The sequence below is a fragment of the Podarcis vaucheri genome, assembly GCF_965113315.1.
Source record: "Podarcis vaucheri genome assembly, chromosome: 3".
Taxonomy (NCBI): Eukaryota; Metazoa; Chordata; class Lepidosauria; order Squamata; family Lacertidae; genus Podarcis; species Podarcis vaucheri.
The window spans coordinates 6,200,260-6,210,871 of NC_138761.1; the positions used below are offsets into that span (position 1 = coordinate 6,200,260).

Below are 10,612 nucleotides of genomic sequence, written 5' to 3' on the forward strand. Positions count from 1 at the left end.
TCCTGGCTTTGCCTGCCCCGCTTCTAATCACTGTCTCCAGTATGTTTAAAGTCAGAGGTTGGCTGCCCTGAATTTGAGCAATGCTACAAGAGCCTTAAACATCAATCAGGGCGCCCATCGTTCTCCGAGCTGGTGCACTGGGGTGGAGCGACACTCGAGCATGGAGGAGGAAGAGTTGGGAGGCCGGAGACTCTGTGTTCCTTCACACACACACCCTGCAGTTTCTTAGGCACATCTCTTTTGTTGTTCACTTTCCTTCTTGGGTCCTTCCAGACCTCTCACATCCTATCATTCTCGCACCCATGGGGCATTCTGTGGTTCTTTTCCCTCTCTTCCTTTTTCTCTCCATTGCTCAGGCAGGTAAGAAAAGAATTTTGGGTATGTGTGTGCTGGTCCCGAGGGTTAACTGTGCGATGAGGTCTGAGTCCAGTCCGGGGTCGAGGGTGCAGTATGGAGGCTGTCCATCAAAGCTGAAGCTTGGTCCAAGGCAGGGAGTCGGGTGAGGTCAGGAACTCTGGCAGAAGAGCAGGACAGGGTGCAGGAGGGAACAGGCTACCAACAATGTTGCTCCCGCAACCTGGGACTGGGGCTGGCTGGCTTTTATCTGCCCCGAGGCATAGGGCAGCCCCAGTCCACAGGTGACTCGCCTCTCCTGGCCTGGAGGCAAGCACTCCTCCTGTGGGAACTTAGTTCCCTCTGCCTCTCTGCCCTGAGCCTCTGCAGCTCAGGAGAGGCTGGAGGGTTACTGGACCCAGTGGCAACCTCACCTTACCCTGACGGGGCTGAGAGTGGAGCACCTGCAGGCAATGGGTCCTCCATCACCTCCGGAGCCAGAGCAGACTCAGCTGGTGCCTGCACCTGAGGATCCAGCACAGGTGAGGACCCTTCAGGCTCATGCCCCAGCCCCGGCTCAGATGGTTCTGGAGACGGGGACTCCTGTGCAGGCTGGGATTCCTCAGGTTCAGCCTCCGAGTCTGAATCCCAGGCCATCACAATGTGTGTGTATGTGTTGGGGGGTTTCCTCTGATAGCCTTGGTTTGTCTTTTAAGGGCTTATGCGCAACTCCATTTCCCCCACCTCTTTCCCCTGGGAAAACCTGCAGTGAACAACAATCGGGTTGTCCGTGGATTGCTCCAATTTAGCGTTAAAGAGCAGTTTTTCCAGGGGGGAAACAGTGCAGCAGTGGCAAAACCACTCGGACGCATGCCTAGAAAGTGCAGAACACGCAGGAAAGTTCTCAGACCCGTGTTTTCTAGCCACAGGACAAGAAGTGTGGATGTACCCTAAATGGAAGGGAGATGTTTTCCTCCCTTTCTCAAACTACTAGACATCCAGGGAAACTGACTGTGTAAATATTCAGGTCAGACAAAAGGAGGGACTTCTTCACACAGAGAGTGATGATGATGATGATGATGATGATGATGATGATGATGATTTTATTTATACCCCACCCATCTGGCTGGGTTTCCCCAGCCACTCCGGGTGGCTTACAGCACATAAAAAAATGTAAAACCCTTTCAAAGAAAAACCTACTCTTTAGTGATACATCAGAACAAATGGCAGTCAGGGGGGAACCCAAATTCCTGTTAGCTCCGATTGAGCACTAAAGAGCAGGGTTTTTCCAGGAGGGTGACGGAAGCAGCAGAACAAGGGAAGGTGTGGATAAGCCAGTCTGCATATACATATGTTTTTATTGTGAAATCAGTTTGGGAAGCTTTATGAGAAGCGATTCATAAAGGAAATTAAATGAATAAATAAATATTCAACTGAACAGTGCTTTTGGGTTTACATATCTTTGCGGATAAAACATATTTTTGAATTTGCCAATTCTAAAGTAGATTATAAAGCATAGTGTGACTGCTAAATATGGCATTTTTTGGTAAAGATTTGCAGGAGGAAATAAGTTAAAAAGTGCAATGGAAGCAGAGTATGCCTATTCACAGAACAAGATGAATGCTTACCCACACCAAAGTTGTAAAGATCAGAACACATGGGATGCTCAGAGCGCACAGTTAAACTATGGAACTCAATCCTGAGGAAGGGGCAGGGATGGCAACCAACTCAGATGACTATAAAAGAGGATAATAATAATAATAATAATAATAATAATAATAATAATAATAATAATAATAATTTATACCCCACTCATCTGGCTGGGTTTCTTCAGCCACTCTGGGCAGCTTCCAACAGAATATTAAAATACAGTAATGCATCAAACATTAAAAGCTTCCCTAAACAGGGCTGCCTTCAGATGTCTTCTAAAAGTCTGGTAGTTGTTTTTCTCTTTGACATCTGGTGGGAGGGAGTTCCACAGGGCGGAACTCTCCCCTCCTGTGGTTTCCGAAAACTGGGAGCCAGAAGCATTTCTGCCTCCCAGCTGAGGATGTAGAGCAGAGGCATCCAGTCATTAATAGCCATATTAAGCAGTTGGTCCCTTACCTTTCTCACCCTAATCTAGCCACAGTGATCCATGCGACAGTCACCTCCAGGCTTGATTATTGTAATTCGCTCTACGCGGGGCTGCCCTTGAAGCTGACCCAGAAACTCCAGCAGGTGCAGAATGCCGTGGTGAGGCTCCTTAAGGGGTCCTCCCCGCGGGATCATATTCATTCAGTGCTACATCAGCTGCACTGGCTCCCGGTGGAGTATAGGGTCAGGTTTAAAGTGCTGATTTTGACCTTTAAAGCCCTATGCGGCCTAGGACCCATGTACCTACGGGACCACCTCTCCTGGTATGCCCCGCGGACAGTGGCGTAGCATGGGTTGTCAGCACCCGGGGCAAGGCAAGTAATTTGCGCCCCCTAACCCGTGGATTTTAGCAGGGGGCAGAGAGCTGCGAGTGTGAGCGGGGCCCCCCCCAGATGTTGCGCCCGGTGTGGCCGGCCCCCCCTGCACCCCCCATGCTACGCCACTGCCCGCGGAGGACCTTAACGTCCACAAATAACAACACTTTGGCGGTCCCGAGCCTCAAGGAGGTTAGATTGGTCTCAACCAGGGCCAGGGCCTTTTCAGCACTGGCCCCAACTTGGTGGAACGCTCTGTCACAAGAGACTAGGGCCCTGCGGGACTTGACATCTTTCCGCAGGGCCTGCAAGACAGAGCTGTTCCGCCTGGCCTTTGGTTTGGACTCACTCTGGTCCCTTATATGGGATTTGGTGTATAAATTTTCCCTTGGCTTTTTTGCTGGCCCATGTAGGACCAGCATGGATAACTGGCTTGGGTGAATATCTGATGTTTCCTCCCTTTAGGGTCCTGATTTATGGGCTACCATTACAATGAGGCTGCATTTTAAGCTGTATTTTAAACTGTATTTTAAGCCGTATTTTAATTAACTGTTTGTTTGTCTGTTGTTGTTTTCTATTATGTTTTATTGTAATTTATATCATAGAATGATAGAATCATAGAGTTGGAAGAGACCACAAGGGCCATCGAGTCCAACCCCCTGCCAAGCAGGAAACACCATCAGAGCACTCCTGACATATGGTTGTCAAGCCTCTGCTTAAAGACCTCCAAAGTAGGAGACTCCACCACACTCCTTGGCAGCAAATTCCACTGTCGAACAGCTCCTACTGTCAGGAAGTTCTTCCTAATGTTTAGGTGGAATCTTCTTTCTTGTAGTTTGGATCCATTGCTCCGTGTCCGCTTCTCTGGAGCAGCAGAAAACAACCTTTCTCCCTCTTCTATGTGACATCCTTTTATATATTTGAACATGGCTATCATATCACCCCTTAACCTCCTCTTCTCCAGGCTAAACATGCCCAGCTCCCTTAGCCGTTCCTCATAAGGCATCGTTTCCAGGCCTTTGACCATTTTGGTTGCCCTCCTCTGGACACGTTCCAGTTTGTCAGTGTCCTTCTTGAATTGTGGTGCCCAGAACTGGACACAGTACTCCAGGTGTGGTCTGACCAGAGCAGAATACAGTGGCACTATTACTTCCCTTGATTAGCTGCCCTGAGCCCGGCCCTGGCTGGGGAGGGCAGGGTATAAATAAAAATTACTATTATTATTATTATTATTATTATTATTATTATTATTATTATTATTATTATTTTCTTCCTCCATGAATTGTCTGATTCTCTTTTAAAGCCATCCAGGTTGGTGAGCATCACTGCCTCCTGTAGGAGTGAGTTCCATAGTTTAACGGCACTGTGTGAAGTTCTTTTATCTGTCCTGAATCAGAGGGCACACATGCGCACTCAAGGCTAGCGGTGTTCCCAGTAGCAATGACTGCTTCCCTTCTTATCTTAGCAAACACAAGCACAGGACACCTGAAGCATAGCTGTCAGCCGTCCCTTATTTGGCGGGAAACTCCCTTATCCCAGCGCCGTTTCCCCCTGCTGTCCCTTATTGATGATGTCCCTTAAATTTCCCGGGTTTCATGCTTGTCCGGCTCGGGAGGGAAGCAGCGGCTCGGGGTCCTCCGCCTCGAGAGAGCGAGAGAGAGCACGCACACGAGCTGCCGCGTCTTCGTCTCTCCCTTTCCCCCCTCGGGGGCGCGTTGTGAGGAGACAGGTGGTGGCGGGCGGGCAGGCAGCGAGACTTCCGCCACGCTGCCAGGGGAAGCCGGAGGTGGAAGAGCGGTGGCTGCGGCTGAGGAGGCGGCCTGAGGGGGAAGAGGAGTGGATGGGGAGGGACGCAGAAGGGCGGCACTTCAGCGGCCGTCGCGCCGCTGCAACCGCCTCATGCCGGGCTCGCGGGCAGCGTGGGTGAGAGCCTCTCTCCCTCCCTCTCTCTCGGGTGGTGAAGGGCTAATGGAACTCCTCGCGCCAGGATGATGGCAGCAGCCCCAACGTGCTGCTTAGCATACCCTCCAACTAGTGCAGCATTTTAATGTAGTGATTTCCCCCTCTGCATCCCTTTCATAACTCCATTTTTATAAATCATTTGTCCATCCATAGTTCAAATTTTTACTACAAGTTTTCTGTCAATCCTACCAATGTATGCAACTCTTTACAATAGCTTTTCAAATAAATTTTAAACTTTCCCCATTCTTTATTAAAGAGGTCCTCTTCCTGGTTTCTAATTCTGCCTGTAAGCTTTGCCATCTCGACGTTGTTCATCAGTTTTGTCTGCCCCTCTTCTTTGGTCAAAGTTGTAGATGCTTAGGATCATGTAGTCCAACCCCCTGCATAACACAGTCAGTCGCAGCAAAAGCAGCATGGCTCCATCAGTGCCGGATTTCTGTATAAGCTAAGCTAAAATCCCTTATTTTGGCTGCTAATCCCTTATTTCCGAGGCTGCTGGTTCCTTATTTTCAAATCTGTAAGTTGACAGCTATGACCCGAAGCTCACGCCTGGTTTTTCCTGGTCCAGGACGCAGAAGGCAAACAGATACACAGACCTGCATCCTACGGGACGGCTACTGCAGGAGCAAATGCAACGAGACCACCTGGGCCATCGCAGAACTAGACCTTGGGACCTGCGCCAACGGGAAGGAGAGGTGTTGCCGACCTGAGGAACTGGTAAGGGAGCCTGCAGCAGTGACACCGGCAGTGTTGTGGCAAATTCAGAACTGCAGGGGCTCTTCGTAGGGTTGCCAGGTGAGGAGCATCCCAGATCCTGAGATTTAAGGCCCAAAGCTGTTGACCTAGGGGTGGCCCCCTGATAGTGTCACAGCCCCGCCATGTGTCCCTATTTTCCAGGGACAGATCCAGACTTACAGAGTCCATCCTGGTTTCTGATTTGATCCCAGAATGTCCCGCTTTTCCTTAGGACGTCCCTATTTTCGATAAATGTTGGAGGGTATGAAGTTATGTGACTCCTGAGCCAAGGAGATAAGTAACTATAGAACATTTATAAGACATCTGAAGGCAGCCCTGTGTAGGGAAGTTTTTTGTGGGGTTTTTTTACTATTTAATGCTTTATTATGTTTTACATACGTTGGAAGCCTCCCAGAGTGCCAGGGGCAACCCAGTCAGATGGGCAGGGTATATTAATATTAGTTACTAATAAATAAATAATAACTAATAATAATGGCCTCAGTCCAGTATATCTGAAGGAGCGTTTCCACCCCCATCGTTCTACCCAGAAATTGAGGTCCAGCGCTGAGGGCCTTCTGGCGGTTCCCTCCCTGCGAGAAGTGAGGTTACCGGGAACCAGGCACAGGGCCTTCTCGATAGTGGCACCTGCCCTGTGGAACGCCCTCCCACCAGATGTCAAAGAGAACAACAACTACCAGACTTTTAGAAGACATCTAAAGGCAGCCCTGTTTAGGGAAGCTTTTAATGTTTGATGCATTACTGTATTTTAATATTTGGTTGGAAGCCGCCCATAGTGGGCGGGGTATAACTCATGAAGAAGAAGAAGAAGAAGAAGAAGAAGAAGAAGAAGAAGAAGAAGAAGAAGAATATTTATACTCCACTCATCTGGCTCGGTTGCCCCAGGCACTGTGGGCGGCTTCCAACAGAACACTGAAAATACGATAAAACATCAAACATAAATAATAATAATTGAATAGGATGTCCCTATTTTCATCAGAGAAATGTTGGAGGGTATGGTGCCATGGGGAAGACCCCAGCTGATGTAACTGGACAGGCCCTGGAGACGGAAGTTCATTGGGAAAGGGGAGCAGAAGAGGGCAGACTCCCCTCCCTGAGATTCTATGCTATAATTTGCATCCCACTGAAGCTTGCAAGCTACATGCACTCTTCTTCTTCTTCTTCTTCTTCTTCTTCTTCTTCTTCTTCTTCTTCTTCTTCCCACTTGGAGGTTCAAGCCCTCCCCTGGCCACCTGGAGGGGGCCAAGCAAACATCTCTTTTCATGATCATCACAGCCATGCCCCACTCACATCCACAACCCTTCTAAGATTATAATGCCTTCTACGACTATACGATACGATATGATAATCTTTATTGTCATTGTCCCATACAGAACAACAAAATTGAAAAAATCTACATCAGACATTCAAAAACCAACAAGCCTGCTATCCCAGCCTGGTTAACCCCGTAAAAACTCTGATACCCCATAATTAAATGCAATATACTCCCATAGAGACTACCTTAAAGGTAAAGGGTCCAGTCGTGGCCGACTCTGGGGTTGCGGCGCTTATCTTGCTTTATTGGCCGAGGGAGCTGGCGTACAGCTTCCAGGTAATGTGGCCAGCATGACTAAGCCACTTCTGGCGAACCAGAGCAGCGCACAGAAACGCCGTTTACCTTCCTGCTGGAGTGGTACCTATTTATCTACTTGCACTTGGCGTGCTTTCGAACTGCTAGGTTGGCAGGAGCAGGGACCGAGCAACGGGAGCTCACCCTGTTGCAGGGATTCGAACCGCAGACCTTCTGATCGGCAAGTCCTAGGCTCTGTGGTTTAAACCACAGCGCCACCTGCGTCCCAGAGACTACCTTACACTGTATTTAAAACCAAAATCGCATTTGGATAGAAACTGTTTCTCAGGCGGCTAGTCCTAGTCTTTGTAACCCTGTACCTTCTTACAGAAGGCAGAAGCTGAAAGAGATCATTTCCAAGGTGAGCACTATCCTGCACTAACTCTGCAGCTTTCTTGTGGCACCTGGAAGCATAGATTTGGTCCAGGGTGAGAAGAGTGCACCCAATTATTCTCTCCGCAGTCTTTACAACCCTGGACAGCATTGTTTTTCCCCTGACCGTGCAGCTCCCAAACCACACACAGAGACCATAAGTTAATACACTCTCAACAGTACAATGGTAAAATGCCATCAACAGGTCCTTTGAGATCATTTAAACAATATAATTATTTATACAATACAATTTATACAATTATACAATACACAATTATACAATAATAGGAATGCGTTGCAACAATCAGTGCAGATCTCCTTGTGTTGCCCTTCAGCTGTAGCTACTATTTTCTGTGCACAAACCCAGGCAAACAGTTTGGAGTGCTCCAACATCTTAACTTAATTGGTGCTTTGTGCAAATTTCACCTTCACCCCATTTCCTTGAAACAAAAGCATATTGGGTTTTTTGGGGTTCTAAATCCTTCGCCCTGGAGCATACAGTGGCTAAAAAGCTCTGACTGGGCGCTCATCCACACTTTTGCTTGTGCAGTGCTAAGAAAGCACACAGCTGGATAGTTTAGCTTGCCCTATGCTTTTTAGGCACAGGTCTGAGTGGTTTAGCACTCAGTCAGAACAAGTGACAACCCATGAGAAACATGCTGGCCCATTGTTCCAATTCAGGGCTAAACTGTAGGTTTCTCAGCTGGGGTGGAGGAGCGACAGGGAAAACAGAGACGTAGATGAACCCTGACTCTAGGATACTGGAGACAAAGACCTTGCTATGGAAATAGTGATAGGTCATGTGTTGGCTACTCTTCTTCTCTGCCTGGCCCTATCAGTCCCTACGGTTGCCATACGTCCCAGACATAGCCAGAATACTGCAGTTGGAAGCAGTGTCTGGGCTGAGATCGTTTAAAAGTCCTAGAAAATCCGGACGTATGGCAACCACTGTTGGAAGTGTAGATTTTGGTGGTCTTTTATTTTAATAATAATAATAATACTTTATTATTTATACCCCACCCATCTGGCTGGTGTTCCCCAGCCACTCTGGGCAACTCCCAACGGAATATTAAAAACACACTGAAACATCAAACATTTAAAAACTTCCCTAAACAGGGCTGCCTTGAGGTGTCTTCTAAAAGTCAGGTAGCTGTTTATTTCCTTGACATCTGGTGGGGGTACATTCCACAGTGTGGGTGCCACCACCAAAAAGGCCCTCTGAGATTTTGCAAAGAAAGCTCAACAACTTTTGTGTCCAGGTTTTCACTTTTTGGAATATGGCAACCCTATCAGCCCCCCCCCCACTCCACCCAGGGCTCAGGACAACTACGAGGGGGGGGGGATGACTACAGTGGTACCTCGGGTTAAGAACTTAATTTGTTCTGGAGGTCCATTCTTAACCTGAAACTGTTCTTAACCTGAAGCACCACTTTAGCTAATGGGGCCTCCTGCTGCCGCTGCACAATTTTTGTTCTCATCCTGAAGCAAAGTTCTTAACCCGAGGTCATATTTCTGGGTTAGCGGAGTCTGTAACCTGAAGCGTATGTAACCTGAAGCGTATGTAACCCAAGGTACCACTGTACAGAGCTGCAAAAGGAGAATTGTTATGCTTTCATGGTCTGACTGCAAACGTTCTCCCTTAGCTTCCCAGCCACCAGGAGATCTCAGATGGACCCCAGCCGTGACAATTGCCTTCCTTTCCTTTGGTGTGTTCTTCATTCGGGAAGGTAAGAAGGGAAGAAGGGCTTTGCCTTAGTGTCTTGGCTCTGCACGCAGAGGGTTTGCATGACAGGACTGGGAAGCCCCACAGAACAACCGCCAGACACGATTTCTGTCCCTCCAGACATGATTTCTGTTCTCATCCTGAAGCAAAGTTCTTAACCCGAGGTACTATTTCTGGGTTAGCGGAGTCTGTAACCTGAAGTGTATGTAACCTGAAGCGTCTGTAACCCGAAGTACCACTATATATATATAAGGAGATATTTGAAGATAGCTCTCATGTCTCCTCTGAGTCTCCTCTTCTCCAGGCTAAACATACCCAGCTCCTTCAATCGCTCCTCATAAGGCTTAGTTTCCAGTCTATTGATCCCCTTGGTTGCTCTCCTCTGCACACATTCCAGCTTGTTGACATCTTAAATTGTGGTGTCCAGAAATGGACACAGCATTCCAGGTGTGGTCTAAGATGGAATAGAGCAAAACCTCTTACGTCCCTTGATCTGGACAATATACTTCTGTTGATGAACCTGGAGTGGCTGCTCCAAGGCATTGCAGGTAATTAAAATGACCTCTGGAAGCTAAGTCTGCAGATGCCTCACGTCAAAGACCCATAGGACCATGAAGCTCATGGGGGGACCTTGAGATGGTTACCATCACTCATCATAGCCTACCTCACAGGGTGGTTGTGAGGATAAATGGGAGGGGAATGGGGGGGGAGACCCATGGGTATCACACTGAGCTCCATGAATGGTGCGTTGAAAGCTGCAGAAATGGCTGCCAGGATTCCCCTAGGGCTGGGGAAACAAGCTTGGCCATCATATCACCTCTCAGCCTCTTCTTTTCCAGGCTAAACATACCCAAGTCCCTCAACTATTCCTCATACAGCTTGGTTTCCAGACCCTTGATCATCTTGGTTGACCTCCTCTGCACATCTTCCAGCTTGTCAACATCCTTCTTAAATCGTGGTGCCCAGAACTGGACCCAATATTCCGGGTGTGGCCTGACCAAGGCAGAATGCAGCAAGACTACGACTTCCCTTGATCGGGACACTATATGTTGATGCAGCCTAGAATCACATCAGCTTCTTTTGCTGTCGCATCACGCTGTTGACTTGTGTTAAGCTTGTGGTTCACTAAGACCCTTATATCTTTTTCAACTGGCAAGCCCACATCCTGAAGTTGTGCGCCTGATTATTCCTGCCTAAGTGCAGAACCTTTCGTTTGCCCGTAATGAGACTGATTTTTTGTAGTTTTATAGTTCTGGCCCAGGTCTCCAATCTGTTAAAGCCCTCTTGAACCCTGATTCTATATTCTGAGGTATTAGCTACCCCTCCCAGTTTGGCACCATTGGCAAATTTGAGAAGTATATTCCTTTATCCCCCCACAATAAAAACATTGTCCAGTAGCACCTTGGAGAC

At 48.1% G+C, this 10,612-nt stretch overlaps 2 protein-coding genes across 2 annotated transcripts in view; both read left to right on the forward strand.

Moving 5' to 3' along the window:
* Positions 1 to 10,612, forward strand: part of LOC309529522 (L-threonine 3-dehydrogenase, mitochondrial-like) — a 444,872-nt gene that overhangs the window by 355,558 nt on the left and 78,702 nt on the right. The gene's annotated exons all lie outside the window — the stretch shown is intronic.
* LOC309529642 (gallinacin-13-like) lies at positions 221 to 10,151 on the forward strand. The gene is made up of 4 exons (XM_082218062.1): positions 221 to 360; positions 5,314 to 5,462; positions 9,123 to 9,206; positions 10,042 to 10,151. The coding sequence occupies exons 1-3, from the start codon at positions 303 to 305 to the stop codon at positions 9,162 to 9,164; spliced, it is 249 nt and encodes an 82-aa protein (XP_082074188.1). The 5' UTR covers positions 221 to 302; the 3' UTR covers positions 9,165 to 9,206; positions 10,042 to 10,151.

Excerpts from the sequence above, each read along its gene's own strand:
- LOC309529642 (XM_082218062.1), top strand. The coding sequence starts at position 303 with ATGGGGCATTCTGTGGTTCTTTTCCCTCTCTTCCTTTTTCTCTCCATT. Across the intron at positions 361-5,313 it reads TCTCTCCATTGCTCAGGCAG|GACGCAGAAGGCAAACAGAT; the intron begins GTAAGAAAAGAA and ends TTCCTGGTCCAG. Across the intron at positions 5,463-9,122 it reads GTTGCCGACCTGAGGAACTG|CTTCCCAGCCACCAGGAGAT; the intron begins GTAAGGGAGCCT and ends GTTCTCCCTTAG.